We start from the raw sequence: 20,000 nt of genomic DNA, 5'->3' as shown, positions 1-20,000 counted from the left end.
CCAACGCATAAAGGAATTCAGCACAAGAGTGGTGTGTGGCAGGAATTCAGCACAAGAGGGGTGTGTGGCAGGAATTCAGCACAAGAGGGGTGTGTGGCAGGAATTCAGCACAAGAGTGGTGTGTGGCAGGAATTCAGCACAAGAGGGGTGTGTGGCAGGAATTCAGCACAAGAGGGGTGTGTGGCAGGAATTCAGCACAAGAGGGGTGTGTGGCAGGAATTCAGCACAAGAGGGGTGTGTGGCAGGAATTCAGCACAAGAGTGGTGTGTGGCAGGAATTCAGCACAAGAGGGGTGTGTGGCAGGAATTCAGCACAAGAGTGGTGTGTGGCAGGAATTCAGCACAAGAGTGGTGTGTGGCAGGAATTCAGCACAAGAGTGGTGTGTGGCAGGAATTCAGCACAAGAGTGGTGTGTGGCAGGAATTCAGCACAAGAGTGGTGTGTGGCAGGAATTCAGCACAAGAGTGGTGTGTGGCAGGAATTCAGCACAAGAGTGGTGTGTGGCAGGAATTCAGCACAAGAGTGGTGTGTGGCAGGAATTCAGCACAAGAGTGGTGTGTGGCAGGAATTCAGCACAAGAGTGGTGTGTGGCAGGAATTCAGCACAAGAGTGGTGTGTGGCAGGAATTCAGCACAAGAGTGGCGTGTGGCAGGAATTCAGCACAAGAGTGGTGTGTGGCAGGAATTCAGCACAAGAGGGGTGTGTGGCAGGAATTCAGCACAAGAGTGGTGTGTGGCAGGAATTCAGCACAAGAGTGGTGTGTGGCAGGAATTCAGCACAAGAGTGGTGTGTGGCAGGAATTCAGCACAAGAGTGGTGTGTGGCAGGAATTCAGCACAAGAGTGGTGTGTGGCAGGAATTCAGCACAAGAGTGGTGTGTGGCAGGAATTCAGCACAAGAGGGGTGTGTGGCAGGAATTCAGCACAAGAGTGGTGTGTGGCAGGAATTCAGCACAAGAGGGGTGTGTGGCAGGAAAGGCGTCGACGGGCGTTAGCCATACAAGGGAGCTGACTCACTTAAAGGAGAGCTACCTACATAGGCTGTTGAGGTAATACATCCTTATTTAACGGTGTTGACGAGTCTGTGTTTGTGGAATGAAATACTCTCTGTTGTTCTTTCCAGGTTAGCGTATAATTTGCTCTTTGTGACGCTAAAATATTAATCTGTATATGGTTTTTGAGAGGAAGTCGCGAACCTCAAAGCTGGTAGTTGACAGACAGATTTACAACAAGGGTCGTAGCAGACGACGGTTTATGCATATATCGCCGTTCCTCTCAACAGTCAAAAGCCATCGCTAGAGTTCTTGTGAACCACAGCCGTTTGTTTCGTGCATACAAACGTGCTATTGTAGATAAGCTCACATCGAGTCGCATTCAAATGACTAACTGACGACTAAATTGTGAAAAAAGGAAACGGGATCACACGGGTTCAAGATGGCTCAGGGGTAAGATAAACCACGCAAAAATAAATTCTTTGAAAATTGTTCGCTCTTTACGGAGGGCACCTAGGATGTTCTCAATCGGTGAGTGTTTAAATGAAAGGGTGTTTGTACTGTGTGTAAAAGCCTGACCGTATATGTGATGGTTAACGGGAGGCTTACTGTGCCTTTGACATGAAATAATTGTTTGCATCAATTACTAAAATTAATATTTTGATTACAATTTGCTAAACGGGCTACATTACTTTATTTTCACCAAACCTAAATAGGTTTGTCCCCCGCGGCCATGCACCAACTGAGAAAGAGCTGCACTTTTGCACAAAATAAGCGTGCGGAAAGTAACACGCCAGTATAGCGATGTATCTCACAGCGCTTCACAGGAAAGCCCGTGCAGAAAGTGACAAGTCAGTATAGCGTAGTTGCGTACAGAGCTTTAAAAGAAAGCACACTTGTATATATTCTTTAGAATGTTCTTAGGTTGTTTTTAATTCAAATATAACCTATCTAAATGGGTTTTTTTTTAATCAGGAAACGATAAAGAATAAGATGGAATATTTTTGGATCGATTGTTAAATGTTTTATTTTAATTAGAATTTTGAGATTTGTAATGACCAAACTCATTGATAAATTATTAATCTTAATTCGACGCTGAAATGCAATCTCATAGTCCGGGCTTTGTCGAAGATTACTTAATCAACATTGCAATTAGTTTGATAAAAAAATGTGGGCGTGACAATGCTGCCTCAAATTTCACAAAAAGCGTATAATTATAACGTCATCACAGACAATTATCAAAACAATGAAAACAAATCTCTGGGGATATCATATCTTGGAACTCTTATGTAAAGTTTCATGAAGATCGGTCCAGCAGTTTTCTCGGAATCGTTCTACACACACACACACACACACACACACACACATACACACACACAAACATACACACACACACACACAAACATACACACACACACACACACACACACACACACACACACACACACACACACACACACACGAAACTACCACCCTCGCCTCGATTCCCAGTCAATGTTAAAACATTTAGTCATAACTGAATATTATAAGACAACTCATGTACATCTGATATGACACATCAACCCATGTAGTATTCGCTGTATCCGGATTGATAACGTCGTACGCTATATGTATCGCCATTCTGTTTGTCAACACATTATGTCAAGTATAGTATTTGTCCACTATTTGTGATTGGTCGTAATATATACGTACATTTCAGGTTCACTGTGTAAGTTGCCACTGCTAAGGTGACAGCGTTAGAGTCCAGCGCTCTGCAGATGACGTTCTTTTTGTTGTCGTCCAGTGTTGGTGTGAACGTGCATTGTGTGCCGTCCGAGCTCGTCACACAGCGTTTTGTGTTCGGGAGAGGGGTGAACCACGCGAAGCGATCCACTGATGAAGGATTCGCTACATTGCATGTTAAGTGCAGCTTACTGGTTCCGTTGGTCACCAGGACATCAGGCCCCGTCACGGTTGGCAATGAGGCAACTTGAGTTGACCCTGGCCACACTGTGAGATCAACGCGGGGTTCAAGTCAAGGGAAATTATTCCTGCTTGGGACAGTTTTAAAGCTAGAGCTGTGGAACTTCAGAGAGTGTCAGGGTCAGAAGACTCCAGACAAGCGGCAAGACATTTTTACTGACAGTTTCAGAACGAATCTAGAAGGCGTGTGTTTCCCTGAAAACGACTAGACATACTATTGTCTTTATAAAACATGTTACATACATATTTTTGTAAATTATAACCCCCTCAATTTGTGTCATTGCTTTGATAAACCTTTAAAGGTGGTCGTCTACATTTTTGCTTTTTTTTTTTTAACAATCTTGTGGTTAGATTTCGCTAAAAAGCTATGTCAGATGATGAATGAACCATGGGGGAAAATGTATAGAAAAAAATATATATGTAAAAATAGATATTATGTTTGAGAAGTGTTAGTAACACTTCCAATGTTTTGATTTTCATGTGCAAAGCGCATGTGCTTTGACTATAAATATCGACCAATCAAATGCTGACAGCCACACCCACACAATCACAGCAACAGTTTGGCACTGGGTATTGGAGCACTGTTCACGATTTTTTTTTTAAACGCGCGAAATGCATGGTATTCGAGAGGTGTTTTGCCATCAGCATTTGACAAATAAGGATTTCCCACTACGCTGAATTACTATCATGAATTTTCAATCGGCTACCCTGGCTTCGTCCTTCCTGATCGAAGGGGGGTGTATCTATTTATATTTGTAGGGAATAGACGTAGTATTTCAATGGTCAAATGCCGATTTATGTATACAAATGTAGACAAGGATCTTTAAGATGTCGTCTTATTCGGCATTAACAAAAATTACAGTGGCACTATCATCTAGACAACATATAGCTTCGTCGAATCCTCGCAGCGTAAAAAACGTACAGGATTTGACAAGCTAGCGTAGTGCATTAGCGATTGCGCCTCAGAATAAGATAACTTTAATTTAGATTTTAATATTTTTAATGACCAAACTCATAATTTATGTATTAAGCTTATGAGTTGAAATGCAATCCCAGAGTCCAGGCTTCGTCGAAGAATGTTTGTACAACATGTCAATCAATTTGATTTTTTTTTAAACAGGGCGTGACTGTGCTGCCTCAACTTTCACTAAAAGCCGGATATGACGACATCAAAGACATTTATCGAAAGCAAAATAAACATTTGTGGATATTATACCCTAGAACTCTCAAAGGTGAAGTTTTATAAAGATCGGTCAAGTAGTTTTCTCGGAATCGCTTTACACACACACACACACACAAACACACACACACACATACTCACTCACACTCACACACACACGCACATACACACACACATACACACACACATACACACACACACACACACACACACACACACACACACCCACACATGTGCGCGCACACACTCACACACATACACCATCACCCGCGTCTCAAGTTCCAGTGTGGGTAAACACATTTAGAAAGCCGTGGCGAAATGTCAAGGCAATTTTGTTTGTTTGTTTATTTGCTTAAAGCCCAGCCGACCATAAACACAAGACAGAAGTTGCAGCACAGGCTTCATGTCTCCCCCAGTCACATTATTCTGACACCGGACCAACCAGTCCTAGCACTGACGTAACCCCATAATGCCAGACGCCAGGCGGAGCAGTCAAGGCAATTCCCGAATCTACTTTATTGTCAGATTCTACGTTTATGCCGAGGCCACACACAACCAAACAACTACCATTGGAATGTGAAAATGACACACATCACAGTAATAGTAATAGTTGTGCACGTGTTCTACGTAATATGCCAATCCCACTGATCCGGATAACAATTGACAGGAAGATCTAGCGACGCCGTGATATTGTTGCCAGGGGCTTCGGAGTTATGTGTGAGGTGTGAAGAAGACGTTGTTTGCAAGCGTAATAACGGTGGAAAAAGTGACAAAACAAAGATAGTCCGCGAAATTCTCAAGAAAACCAAGGCCAGTCGTCAGATTATAATGAACATGTTATTTGTCCAGCCATCTATACAGTTTGATTAAGATGCTCGTCACTTTTGAATCATTAACTCCAACAGAAAAAGTCAATTTTGTTATATATATAATCAGGAGCTTCGGTGGACTTGCTCAGTTTTGTAAACAAAAGGCAGAACTCACCGCTTGTGACCCAAAACAGGACAGCACATGGCAATGTTTCTTTCTTCATTGAGCTTGATCTGCTTGCATGTCCTCTGTAGTTCAATCTGTTGTCTTTTGATTTGAAAACTGGGTTGCAGATTGACATAAAAACAAAATGTACTGGCAGACAGTACTGGCGGGCAGTGCAAAATCGCTCTCCAGAAGGAACTACTTGACTTGACGTCACACATGCATGTCAATCACAATGACGTCATTTCAGTAATGAAAAAGAACAATGAAGGATTGGTTCACACGACCCTATACGTCTTTAAGTCTTGGTCAACGAATTCGCATTTTTGTTTGACGGTGCACAAAACCTTGAAACAACAAGAGGCGAAGCCTTCAAGAATCCCGTTAGAAATCGACAAACAGTAACACAAACCCAATCACTCCGTCACACACACACACACACACACACACACACATACACAGACACGCACGCACGCACGCACGCACACACACACACATATGAACACACACACACACACACATACGCATACACACATACGCGCACACACAATCACACCGAACCAAAATCACGCATGCACAGATAGACACGCAGGGGCGGACGAGGGGGGGGGGGGGGGGGGGCGGAGTGCACAGGGTGCACGTGCACCCCCCTCCAGCAAAAAAAAAAAAAAAATTTGGAAAGCTGATTCTATGACCATTTATAAGTTCAAATGGCACCAGATGGCACCATTTTGCTTCTTTGAGCCAAATTTTTTCCGGGGGAGCATGCCCCCGGACCCCCTAGCAAATTCGGGCGCTTCGCTCCCATCACATTCACTTTCGATTCAAAGTGCACCCCCCCTTACAAAGCAACTGATCCGCCCCTGACATCCACACACACACACACACACACACACACACACACCCGTGCGAAAACGCAAACACATGCTTACGTACGCACATTAGTAGTAGTCAAGAGGTATATATATTGGCCCAAAAGCAAGGGCAGTTTACTTCACAGAAAATATGACAAGATTACATTGCACAGAGAAACAAGCAAACAGAAACACGAAATAATGTAGAGATTCATAACAAGGCTATAACGACGCAATGACAATGGACTCATGAATACTAATTAATACAACAACACAAATCTCTGACAGAGAATAAATGCAATCACGTTAAAAAGGTGAACGAATCAGATGTCTTTAAACATGCAACGAAGTGCTAAGAAAACTCATAGGTAGATGTCAGGGGTGGATCGGTGGGGGGGGGGGGGGGGGGGGGGGGCATTTCGACTCAACTAAACAATTATTACTGTCGGGTCATCCAAGTGCTCATTTATGCTTTTCAGTTGCACTACCGCGCTCTCAACATTCTCTTTTTTTCCAGTGTCAAGGCCAGTTTGTGTCAAGGCCAGTTTGTGTCAAGGCCAGTTTACTCGCCGTGTGTTTAAGCCTCTACCATCAGGTTTCCCTCTTCCAAGCCAAGTCTGGATAAACCAATGTAACCATCAACATCATTTCAGTGCAAAAAAAGGAGTTGATCAGTAAACGAATGAGATATAGCCAGGTGGATTATGTTAATGATTGTAAAACTGACCATTTCTGTTCTCCTTATCATTCAATGGCCCAAGCCACAGACGTACACTCGGAAAATTCCATGTCTCACGCTTCACAAACATCTAAGTGCGAGATTTCGTCTGCGGTCTCATTGCCGACACTGGTTCTGAGAACCACACTAACATGTCACAGGGGGTAATTAAGTTACGTGATGGAAATTAACGCGCGCCTGTGTGTGTGTGTGTGTGTGTGTGTGTGTGTGTGTGTGTGTGTGTGTGTGTGTGTGTGTGTGTGTGTGTGTGTGTGTGTTAATGATTTTTATTGAACGAGTTTTGACTGTTGTTGGTGTTTTGTTTGCTTAAATGTTTCCACTGTTTCATTGATGGCAATTGACCACGAGGACTTGATGTGGCAACATTTCATACTTGAGACTCTAAACTTGTCTCTAGGCCTTCACTGGTCTCTGACTCAGCGACACTGGAGTCGTCAAGCTCAGAGTCAAGAGACTCGTGGACAGTCTTGTCGCCAAAAAACTGCCCAGCATGTGAAGAAGGGGCATTGGCTGGAGGAGCCTTTGTTTTTGCTAGAGGCGCGTTGTGTTGACCTTCTGATCTACGTTTCCAGAAGAGGCCAAATCCAAATGCTGCCATGACGGCGCATATCGCTGCTGGCACACTCAGACCGATGACAAGCGCGTTCGATGCACCGGTTGCCGTGCCCCCAGGCTTTTTGCTGTTATCGTCAGGCTTATTCCCAGGCGTTGAGCTGTCGTCGTCAGGCCTTACCCCAGGCCTTACCCCAGGCCTTGGGCTGTCGTCGTCAGGCGTTCTCCCAGGCTGAATGCTATCGTCCTCAACCACGAGTCCTGCAACACAATGTGCAGGGGGTCATCAAACCCATGGCATACACTAAGTTTTAAAGCTGGCAATGTTTGAACATGATTGATTTAATTTTGACCTGTGCAACCAACACAAGGCATAAATAACGCTTTAACTTTCATCGTGCTTTGTGGGTCGTAGATGACCCAGAGCCTCACACAATCCTCTTTATTTGTGAAACTATTTGGAGTTTTTGATTGGGACTTCCTGTAATCTCCAATCACCATACGAGCATCTCATTGCCCAACTTTAAAAAAAGAGATTATCTTTGTAAACAACACAATAAACGATGACGTAATTTGAACTACACAATCCAGATGATATGGGTCGTGGCCGACCCCATATGGAATTACGTAAGGAATTTGACGGTGCTTATCCCTATTCAGATGGCGTGGGTCGTGTACGACCCATACTCTGCAAAGAGGCGGCAAAACGTTTATTCCTATTCGGATGGCGTGGGTCGTGTACGACCCATACTCTGCAAAGAGGCGGCAAAACGTCTATTCCAATTCGGATGGCGTTGGTCGTGTAGTACGACCGATATACTTTTTCGTTGAATCCTTCTTTAGAAAGTATGGGTCGTACACGACCCACATCTTCCGGACTGTGTAGTCCAAAGCGTAATTCGGTGAATGTTAGAGCAGGCAAGCATTGAACATGGTTGATTTGCGACAGATGCAGTGTTCCTCTGGAGGACATGGATTGTGGTAACTCTGTCTCGGGTTCGTTGTGAAACAACAAAGACATTGTTTGTCAAGGAAATGAAATCGTTATTACCGATTGGATCTGATGTGGTGCATTGTGTGTGAGCAATGTGTCGCTGTGTTTCCTATGAACAAGAATGTTAAAGAACAGGTGGTTGTAGATCGTAAAAATAGCTGTACATTTCCTTTCAAGAGTTGTTAATATAAGTGAATTATTCTGTTTGTGATGTTCCGACTTTTGTTAACCCTTAGGCTGGTTGTCGCGCTACTTTACGTATACTGTCACCTGGTTGTCACGACATATGTCGCGCTACTGGCTCAGTCTGTTTGGTCGGTCCCGATTACCTCCCGATTACCGTTTTTCTTTATTTTTCTCTCTGTTAATTCACCAGTGGCTATGTAACATGTGTTACAGAATTGCACCAGTGTAAAGGTAGAAGCGTTCTTGTAGAGCAGACATATAAAGTCAACCTTAGACTGTAGGTTTCTAACAAGGAAAGTTAAGCTGAGAAGTTCATGACTGATGTGTTATTTACTTTCTCTGTTAACACATATCTGGCATGATTATAAAATACAAAATGATTCACCGTCCGCGGTGTCTGTTAATCTTTTATGTTTTTCCTGCTGTAACATTTGAATGTGACACTCACATTAAGTAAAAGATTGCGGTGGGTATGTTTGTCTGATATGATCAAGTACCCTAGTTCATGAAAATCGTCGTGAGCCTTTCTATTATCAATTGAATTAGTAATACAAGCCAACAATTAATTGAGCAACATCGGAAACAAGTTCTACGAAATTAAAATTGTTGTTTAATAAAAATTGTTCGCTGCATACTTGCTTATATTTACCTTCGGTGGTTGAGGTGGTGATAGACGTTGCTGGTGAAGACATATGGTCACAGGTTTATGAAACAGACGAGATGTCAGTGAATGTTTCTACATCATAGCACTTGAGACCGAGTCTTGCTAACAAGTTACTTATCACGGTATAACAGCGCTGAAAGTCCAACAAATGGTGTATTCGCCCTTTGGCTAGGGATTCTGAAAATGTACTAGCCATAGGGCAAACTTTACTAGCCAAACCAACACATTTTTTCGGCAACTTTACTCGCCTTTGGCGAGTAGATGAACATTTCTACTAGCCAGTTACATGTTTCTAGAGTACAATACTCGCCATTTTCAGGCCTGTATAAGCTCGATCAGTTAGTATGTTATACTTCATTTGTGTTTGTTTGTTGTTTCAGACACCTCTGAAATGACTGCACTTCTGAACAGATTTGTTTCCTAATTATGACCTCTGCTCTATATGTTAATTGCCTACTCCTTCATATTCAGCGTTGGTGTGACTTGTTTTGCAGAAGACACTACAATCCACCCCAGCAACACAAACTTATCTCACAAGCAACCCAAGGAACGTTTAACAGAATCGACTGGATTTAAACATAAGTATGTCTCTTAACCCGACGAAAACTGAATTCGTGATAATAACAACTAACCCAAAACGCCAGAATACTGCCTCAAGTGGTCCTGATTTATTGAGTAATAGCGATACAGTTGAAAACGTTGATCACAAAATGTTGAGTGTTTACATAGATAACAACATTCTAAACAATTTATATCAAGAATTAAGAACTCCCCGACTTTTCAATGCACGACATTATTTTGTACTGTGCATATGCAGTCTGCTAACCACCTACCCCCTTACATAAAAGAACGCTACACAATAGTCTGAATCAAGCAGACAACGCTCACGGATAGTCAAGTCTAATTCTTCCAACATTGGCCTCAACCAACAAAGCATAATCAGTAATCCAATAATATAGAGCGATGCCGTAATTACTTCCCTTTATCAGACCAAGTCTTTGAGAACCCTGTGTCTCATGCGGTCAGTGTCAAACTTAGAACAGGAAAGACCACTTACAGCTATATGGTATGATTGTGTGAGTAGAAAAAATAGTCTTCTGTCATTGCATATAGGAAACATCTCTGTACTGTTAATTTTACAGTCACTACAAGCGAAAAACTAATAAACTAATTCCCAATTACCATTAGACGATCTGTAAGTCTCCTGCTCCCCTCCCCCCACCCCACCCCCCCTCCCCCCCCTCCCTTCCGACAGATCATGTATACCCCTGCAGATCCCACCCGGCGTGTGCTTGGTAAAAGGATCTTCGTCCGCCTGGACACATACCCAACATCAAGCGTCTGGCTCATTCCTTTGTATTTGTTTGTTTGCTTAACGCCCAGCCGACCACGAAGAGCCATATCAGGGCGGTGCTGCTTTGACATATAACGTGCGCCACAGACAAGGCAGAAGTCGCAGCACAGGCTTCATGTCTCACCCAGTCACATTATTCTGACACCGGACCAACCAGTCCTAGCACTAACCCCATAATGCCAGACGCCAGGCGGAGCAGCCACTAGATTGCCAATTTTAAAGTCTTAGGTATGACCCGGCCGGGGTTCGAACCCACGACCTCCCGATCACGAGGCGGACGCCTTACCACTAGGCCAACCGTGCCGGTTATTTCCTTTGTAGAATAATTCATTAATCACCATGTTTTGCTTCTTTCTTATCGTTTGTTTTTCTTTTCTGAACGACATCAAAAGCAAACTGCAAACTTCAAAGTTTAAAAGAAGTCATTTATGTACGGTAATCAGCCACACTGCAGATACTCGGCATTGATGTAGGTGTAAGGACACGTGATTCTTATCCCATGTACAATTCTAGGCACATCTAAGATGTGACGTATGATTCTTTCCATGTCATGGAAGTCATTAGTTCCGGAAATTATAAAAACCCTAAATATGAATGACCCTCTAAGTGTGTCTGTCATCCATAAACACAATTACTGTCTATACTGTGCATGGCCAGCATTGCTGTGTAGAGCGGTGGTGGAAAGGATGCTAAAAATAGCCCAGTCTGCCTGCAGCTAAGGAGGAAAACATGAAGCCCTTGGAACAGCTGTGAATGGAAGACAAAAAAATGGACATACATACCGTTATCGATCACCCTAACGCCGAGACACTCGACGTGGTATTTCATGTGCAGACCATAGATAAAGTCTGTTGTTACGCATTGCTTCCGGCAGTACCAGAACCCGTCATGTTGCCCCGCGATAGCCGTCAAGCGATAGACAAAGCTGTAGTGAGTGCTGTTTTGTTCACACCAGCACGAACCGACAGGTCCCGGCTGGGTGCTTGTGGTGCGACAGTCGGTGAAGCCATCATTCACAATCACGCACTCGGAACTGTCGCCAGGTTTGCCCTGCCTGCAGATCATGTGTTAGGAAAGATATGTCTTTGTTGTGGTGAATGGAACAAGGAAAGATATGTCTTTGTTGTGGTGAATGGAACAAGGAAAGAAACGTGCATCGGTTTGGAATAGCATTAACTGCTGAAGAGACACTACACAATAATAACCAACCAACTACACTGAAGAGACACTACACAATAACAACCAACCAACTACACTGAAGAGACACTACACAATAATAACAACCAACTACACTGAAGAGACACTACACAATAATAACCAACCAACTACACTGAAGAGACACTACACAATAATAACCAACCAACTACACTGAAGAGACACTACACAATAATAACCAACCAACTACACTGAAGAGACACTACACAATAATAACCAACCAACTACACTGAAGAGACACTACACAATAATAACCAACCAACTACACTGAAGAGACACTACACAATAATAACCAACCAACTACACTGAAGAGACACTACACAATAATAACCAACCAACTACACTGAAGAGACACTACACAATAATAACCAACCAACTACACTGAAGAGACACTACACAATAATAACCAACCAACTACACTGAAGAGACACTACACAATAATAACAACCAACTACACTGAAGAAACAATACACAATAATAACAACCAACTACACTGAAGAGACACTACACAATAACAACCAACTACACTGAAGAGACACTACACAATAACAACCAACCAACTACACTGAAGAGACACTACACAATAACAACCAACTACACTGAAGTGGTCCAGTGGAGCCCAGCTTGTGAGGCATCAACACATCTGAGAAAACCAGGTCTTAAAAAGGTGGGGTCTTACAATAGGGGTACGTACATTTACAGAGGTTGTGAGCAATCATTTACAGAGGTTGTGAACAATCATTTACAGAGGTTGTGAACAATCATTTACAGAGGTTGTGAACAATCATTTACAGAGGTTGTGAACAATCATTTACAGAGGTTGTGAACAATCATTTACAGAGGTTGTGAACAATCATTTACAGAGGTTGTGAACAATCATTTACAGAGGTTGTGAACAATCATTTCAAGCACATGCTCTCAAAAGTATATGTACCAACTGTCATAACAATACGTCCAGTAGATTTTGAGAAAAGCCTGTCACACACATACAGACAGACACCCAGACACACACACATACAGACAGACACCCAGACACACACACAGACACACACACATACAGACAGACACCCAGACAGACAGACACACACACATACAGACAGACACCCACACATACAGACAGACACCCAGACACACACACATACATCGGGAGACAAACCCTGCTCTTCGCTCTTGTTAAAACAATCAGTCATTGTCACGTTTCAATATATCACATAAGGTGATTATGAAACGGTTAGTTACTTCTAACTAACTAACCACACCACGATCCACTCTCGCAGTCATACAATTAAATAGAATCCACAAAAGTATAAGTTTCAGACGCCTGTTTATGTAATAACTCGCCACCTCCCTCGAGACTTCACTCCAAAATATGTTCTTTTTACGTTAAACACGTAAACACAGTGGTCACTGACAAAAATGCCAGTTAAAGTATAGAAATTATAGTAACACGCTGATCCCGTGTATAGCTAGGAAAATTTACTGATCTGCTTAAAAGTGCCAATTTATGCAGGTGTCACACACCCCACGTTGTCACCACTCGAATATAATCATGAACATAAAAGATGACAACGGTGATAAACAGGGTGCAAAGACATGGTGCACTTAGCTTTGTTTCGCCACTGAGTGGACGGCCCGTATGTTAGTTCATAGTCTCCACAACTGCTCCGTCAAAAGAAGTGCTGGTTGGTGTGACGACGAAGCAGGGAACAGTGGAGACATCGGGCGCCTCACCCAGTCGCTGGTTAGCCGGTTAGCTGGTTACATCAGATGATCCCGGTTACAGCATACAGCGATGACCCGGTTACAGCATACAGCGATGACCCGTAGTCGGCAGTTACGTAGCGTAGAAAAACGCAGCAGACAATAATAGGTAGAAAGGCTGCAACAAAAAGCATCGGTGTACTAAACATGCCACGCTACCCCTCAACCTCCACCTTTAAACATGTCATCTTTACATATCGCATCGAGCACGTGGGCCTGCACAAACGAACTTTCACAACAACAAATCAGCTATTTCCTTCCTTCTCTCGATATCTGCAAAAAACACATTCAGATTATTATTCTAGCGTCACATAGAGCAAATTATGCGCTAACCTGGAAAGAACAACAAAGAGTATTTCATTCCACAAACACAGACTCGTCAACAGCGTTAAATAATGATTTATTACCTCAAAAGCCTATGTAAGTAGCACTCTTATTGAAGCGAAAACCGCTTCCTCCTTTGAATGGCCTCTGTTCGTCAACAGCGATACCCCATTCACCCTCTCGCCGAATACCTTATGCGGTGAAAAACCTTCCCCGCACAGCGAAGAGAAATTGACGACCCGTCGACATCAGACCGCATGTGAAAAGAGAGAAGGTGGTCTCAACTGAAGTTTCCTGGAACCCCTCCTGTACATGCAGAGCGGCGCGTTGAAATCAATGCAGAAATCAAAGCGATGAAATCCATCAAAGCTCGCAGGAAATATAAGACACGACCGTCCTCCCCAGCGCTGAGTGTTCGAGTGTCCAGTTAAAATGTCTCAGACAGATAACCTTGACCAAAATCACGTGACTCACCTTGTCACTACCCCAGTTCAGTTATCGATAATTTTGCCCAACAAGCAGAATCACGCACGCGGAACCACTGAATCAACGAAATTCCCGTGCTCGGCTATACATGGTTAGCAAAACCCACAACCGTTGACAGAAAACAGGCGCTTTCTGTCGCAATTTGACAAAGGCACCCGAAAAAGTGACTCTTTCTCGGACCATGTCACTAAATCGTGACAGTCATTACTTGACTGAATCTACAAAGCATGAAACATATCTCACAGTGTGAAATAGGTGCGGTTCAAAGTCTGGTAGCCGCATCGTGTTGATTCGCTGGTCTTGTTGACCTCACATCTCAAGGTCACTGGCGTGTTGTTGTACCATCGACTCGGACACGTTAGCTGTCCATCTATGCCAGCCTCTGAAACAGTACACAGAGATAGAGATCTTAAGAGTACAAATACATCGTCAGCTTTCAGAGCAGGCACCACACATTCTTGCATTGTTATATTCTGAGCGGCTCACTGACAACCGTAGCATTCACAAGATGATGTTCGGGAATGACTTAGTCAGGTGTGTATGGGTTGTAAAGAGTGAATACTCCTGTGTTTAGTCAGTCCAACATCTCTATGTGACATTATGAGTCAGCCACTAGCGAGGGGTGTGCCGTAAAGCGTGAATACTCCTGTGTTTAGTCAGTCCAACATCTCTATGTGACATTATGAGTCAGCCACTAGCGAGGGGTGTGCCGTAAAGCGTGAATACTCCTGTGTTTAGTCAGTCCAACATCTCTATGTGACATTATGAGCCAGCCACTAGCGAGGGGTGTGCCGTAAAGCGTGAATACTCCTGTGTTTGGTCAGTCCAACATCTCTATGTGACATTATGAGCCAGCCACTAGCGAGGGGTGTGCCGTAAAGCGTGAATACTCCTGTGTTTAGTCAGTCCAACATCTCTATGTGACATTATGAGCCAGCCACTGGCGAGGGGTGTGCCATAAAGCGTGAATACTCCTGTGTTTAGTCAGTCCAACATCTCTATGTGACATTATGAGCCAGCCACTAGCGAGGGGTGTGCCGTAAAGCGTGAATACTCCTGTGTTTAGTCAGTCCAACATCTCTATGTGACATTATGAGCCAGCCACTAGCGAGGGGTGTGCCGTAAAGCGTGGACAAGGAGCACATGTTAACATTATGAGCCAGCCACTAGCGAGGGGTGTGCCGTAAAGCGTGGACAAGGAGCACATGTTAACATTATGAGCCAGCCACTAGCGAGGGGTGTGCCGTAAAGCGTGGACAAGGAGCACATGTTAACATTATGAGCCAGCCACTAGCGAGGGGTGTGTCGTAAAGCGTGGACAAGGAGCACATGTTAACATTATGAGCCAGCCACTAGCGAGGGGTGTGCCGTAAAGCGTGGACAAGGAGCACATGTTAACATTATGAGCCAGCCACTAGCGAGGGGTGTGCCGTAAGGCATGGACAAGGAGCACATGTTAACAGTTTGACTTGCTTAGTTTCACTCTTTCACAACCCATTCAAACCCCACAGAGTCATTTCCCAAATTCGTCTACAAGGCATCTTCAGCATTCGTTCGCTCACGCAACAATGAAGTCTAACACCCTCCCACCAAATTCCCCTCCACCTCACTCCCCCCCACCCCCACTCCCCCCCCCCACCCCCACTCCGAAATAATCTCAAATTGTACTCCTTACATTTTTTTTATCAGTGTCAATGTGGGGCTGCCAACACGACCGTTGCTTTAACATTGTTCAACCTACAGCCGTGCTGTTTTGCGATGAAAAACAACAACGGTTGCTCCGGTCAGAGCACTGTTAAAGCAACGATTTTTTTTCTTTAGCAAGTTACGATATAAACAATCACAATATTTACACAGCTATCCCACATATAACTACACAAATACGTTTAAAATGTAATCAACATTACCGCGATCACGTTCTAGGGCAAAAGTATGTGTGGAGTATGCCAAAATGGAGCCAAATGCCATGTGATTGCTAGTCCATAATAAAACAGAATGTTTTGAAATTAACTCTTTACTCGAAACTAATATACTTCCATAATTATATGGTTTGGGCATAATTCTTCCCCGTAACAACAATAGTGACAATTAATTTGCACACAAAAATACAGGGTTCAACTCCTTACAAGAAGGTCAACGGAATGTGGTATAAGATAAATGGATAGATACCTAAGGCATGAGTGAACGCCCTAGAGCCTCCGTACACAAGGGACTGACAAGCACGGCACCTTTAACGTGCCCTTGAATAAAAAGCCCTGTGATTGTTCACCTTACTAATCAGTTAGGGTTCCTCGCCAATAGATGACCGGACAAGCTATCTCCAATATTGAGAGGTTAAAGTCAGCAAGATTTAAGCAAAGACTACCTCAGTAAGTTTGTGGCAATTGATCACTTGTGTCATTCCTTCTCGGTTCGACCTTGACTCTGGGACTAGAAAAAGCAGAACACTTTTGGAAAGATATAAAAAGGTTGTGTAGGAGAAACAGAAAGAAAAACACATTGCCAGATCGCATGAATCAAGTCGTATACATACTACAGACTCCGTCGTGACACGCTAGGTCACCTGCACATCTTCTTACAGGAGTCAAATCATTGCAGCCTTGGTTGAGCTGCAAAACTGCAGCAAAACAAACAAACCAAAAACATAATGAGAGAGAGAGAGAGAGAGAGAGAGAGAGAGAGAGAGAGAGAGAGAGAGAGAGAGAGAGAGAGAGAGAGAGAGAGAGAGAGAGAGAGAGAGAGAGAGAGAGAGAGAGAGAGAGACCGAAAGAGAGAGAGAGACCGAGAGAGAGACCGAAAGAGAGAGATTTAGAATCGCCGCCCGACAGAAAGGTAATGACGTACATACATATATAATTATATACGACGTACATTGAGTGACGCAATTTCACTTGAAACCTCAGAACTTTGACAATGACATTTTTAAGGGAGTGGGTCGGCATTGCGAACGCAGAGGGTGGGTGGTGCCTACCGTCCTGTTCAGCACCTACTGACAAAACTGGCTTTCCGGTATTGTGTTAGGTAAAGACTGTATCATCTGACAGCATTTAAAGTGTCATTCTTTAGAATAAGTCACGCTGGTATTGTTGATTCTAATTTTTTCCAAGCAATGTTGTCCAAAACTGAATTACAGTCCGACCAAACTGCTTGCGATTTTCTTTGGTTACAATTTTGCAAAATCGTATGACACCGTTATTCTCAGAGCTGAGGCCTAACTGCTTTTTCCCAACACCTCGACGGCAGACGAAGTTTGCAGCAAATTAATAGAGCGAATTCATGCCACTCTTTTGCAGCTTTTATCCACTTTTACTAAGTGACTGCCCCCCCCCCCCCCCCCCAGAAAAAAAAAAAAAAAAACTCGAATCTGCAACAGGCAAAATCTATGTGCCCATCCCCGATAATGCCTCAGTTGCCTTACCTTCCACTTCGTGAGCAAACACCTGCACCTCACAGAATTCCAAGGAATAAGGTTGCTCGGCCACCACGAAGACAAACTGACCCTCGAGGTACGCTCCACAGGTAATGTTGATTGTCAGACCTTTGCCGAAGCCATCCAACTTGCTGATACTGGCACACTGCTGTTCTACGGACATGTTGGTCGAAGAGTATGGCTGCTCGCTGACGTACACCTGAAAGCTTTTCAGTTTGTCTCCTGAAAGAAGAACAAGAAGAGTGGATCATCAGACAGCTCACCCTCGGTATAGTTGATAGAATTCAGACATTTACTTATAAATATATTGACGTTAACTTGATAACCTTGGGATTTGAAGAGGGTCAATCAGACTTGAGTCATGCCCAGAGGACACCAACTACTGGAAGTGTGCAAAGTGTTTGTTAATCTTCAACTAGTAATGCCAGAGTCAACAAAGCGTGTGATATGGTTGGGGGCCATCTGACCCTTCAATAAGTAGCAAGAACATGTCAGTTTTCTCTCTTTAGAGCTAGCCAATCTTGACCTCACCATGTCTTTGGCATCTGACGAGGGTCAACCATAATTATGCCATGGCTTTAAACGCATTAAACCCTACAAGTTCTATAGAGCTCTAGCTTTACAAATGTACAACGTTATTGATAGCTTTTGATTATTTTACCACACCATGATCTCAATTTGACCTTGACATTTCATATATAGAGGTCTATAAACCCCTGAAATGTGTACATTGTGAAAGATCTAGCTGCAAGAACATCCACAACACCTCACTATTACAACTCTGTATCGCTTGACAAAAGTTATAACACGTAAAACACTCATATCCTGATATATTGACAGGAAAGGACGCAGACTAAAGTGAAAGCTGACACTGAACAACCACTCACCACTGTCGGATTTTATTTTTAAAAGTCGGGGATAAGTTGAAAAACATGAAGCTGGCGTCAGAGTTAAACAAATGAGCTTCAATACACACTTTGTGTCGACTTCACATGACATCCTTTTCTTTCGAAAATATGCACATGTATCGGAGCTCGAGCCCCATCTCCATGATCGCATTTCTGCAGTATAAGTGGCAACGTGTGTTTTGGAACTGAGCTATGTTCAGATAATGTGGTTCTGTGTATTTCTGGGATGGAAACACTGAACACATATTTACCACATTATTTTTATGATAAAAACATTGCATTGAGATGGCACTTAACACATTATTTCTATGATAGAAACATTGAGATGACACTAACCACACGATGTATATGATAAAAACACTGAAAAGACGCTGACCACTGCAATCCTCGCAGCTGGTCACAGTGACGTAGTAGACCATGAAGACGTTAGCCAGGTCCACTTGCCACCAGCTCACCTTGCTGGTCGTGTCCATAGCGGTGCAGCTTTCTGCATGCGGAAAGTCCATGACCCCATCCACAGCAAAAGACGGCCCGCCTGTCAGTTTGGAGCTCTGGGTCGCGTTCTTCCTCATCGCAACATTGTGCAAAACTGGAACCACCAATGTTGACTGCAAACTCTTTGTGGTAACGATGAGTGAAGGGACTGTTTACTGTGCATTGTGCAACACTGAAACCATCAATGTTGATTGCCAACTCTTAACGATGAGTGAAGGGACTGTTTACTGTGCATTGTGCAACACTGAAACCATCAATGTTGACTGCCAACTCTTAACGATGAGTGAAGGGGACTGTTTACTGTGCATTGTGCAACACTGAAACCATCAATGTTGATTGCCAACTCTTAACGATGAGTGAAGGGACTGTTTACTGTGCATTGTGCAACACTGAAACCATCAATGTTGATTGCCAACTCTTAACGATGAGTGAAGGGGACTGTTTACTGTGCATTGTGCAACACTGAAATCATCAATGTTGATTGCCAACTCTTAACGATGAGTGAAGGGGACTGTTTACTGTGCATTGTGCAACACTGAAACCATCAATGTTGATTGCCAACTCTTAACGATGAGTGAAGGGGACTGTTTACTGTGCATGTGCAACACTGAAACCATCAATGTTGATTGCCAACTCTTAACGATGAGTGAAGGGGACTGTTTACTGTACATGTGCAACACTGAAACCATCAATGTTGACTGCCAACTCTTAACGATGAGTGAAGGGGACTGTTTACTGTGCATTGTGCAACACTGAAACCATCAATGTTGATTGCCAACTCTTTGCTGTTTGTGTTAGTTCAGTGCCGAACTGTGTGTTGTTCTGTGTGACGAGAGGTATTGTGTTAGTTGAGTGCCGAACTGTGTGTTGTTGTGTGTGACGAGAGGTATTGTGTTAGTTGAGTGCCGAACTGTGTGCTGTTGTGTGTGACG

General features: G+C 43.5%; 2 protein-coding genes across 2 annotated transcripts in view; one reads left to right on the top strand and one right to left on the bottom strand.

The window, feature by feature from the left end:
* LOC138974831 (uncharacterized) overlaps positions 1 to 20,000 on the top strand; it is a 128,200-nt gene that overhangs the window by 55,640 nt on the left and 52,560 nt on the right. The gene's annotated exons all lie outside the window — the stretch shown is intronic.
* Positions 6,414 to 19,145, bottom strand: LOC138974423 (uncharacterized). Its single transcript, XM_070347137.1, has 6 exons — positions 18,950 to 19,145; positions 17,654 to 17,887; positions 14,479 to 14,617; positions 11,232 to 11,503; positions 9,081 to 9,110; positions 6,414 to 7,512 (listed from the first exon to the last, which is right to left on the bottom strand). Exons 1-6 carry the CDS (start codon positions 19,143 to 19,145, stop codon positions 7,067 to 7,069), a joined length of 1,317 nt encoding a protein of 438 aa, XP_070203238.1. The 3' UTR covers positions 6,414 to 7,066.

The sequence above is a fragment of the Littorina saxatilis genome, linkage group LG8 (assembly GCF_037325665.1).
Source record: "Littorina saxatilis isolate snail1 linkage group LG8, US_GU_Lsax_2.0, whole genome shotgun sequence".
NCBI lineage: Eukaryota > Metazoa > Mollusca > Gastropoda > Littorinimorpha > Littorinidae > Littorina > Littorina saxatilis.
Note: the sequence above shows the minus strand (reverse complement) of the source record. Positions and strands in the feature narration are given on the sequence as shown.

What these genes read in the sequence shown, in the direction of transcription:
- LOC138974423 (XM_070347137.1), bottom strand. Translation starts at nt 19,145, where the DNA reads ATGAGGAAGAACGCGACCCAGAGCTCCAAACTGACAGGCGGGCCGTCT. An exon ending in CGTTAGGGTGATCGATAACG is followed by an intron (nt 9,111 to 11,231) that starts GTATGTATGTCC and finishes TGTCTTCACCAG; the next exon opens with CAACGTCTATCACCACCTCA. An exon ending in CACCACCTCAACCACCGAAG is followed by an intron (nt 7,513 to 9,080) that starts GTAAATATAAGC and finishes ATTGTGTTGCAG; the next exon opens with GACTCGTGGTTGAGGACGAT.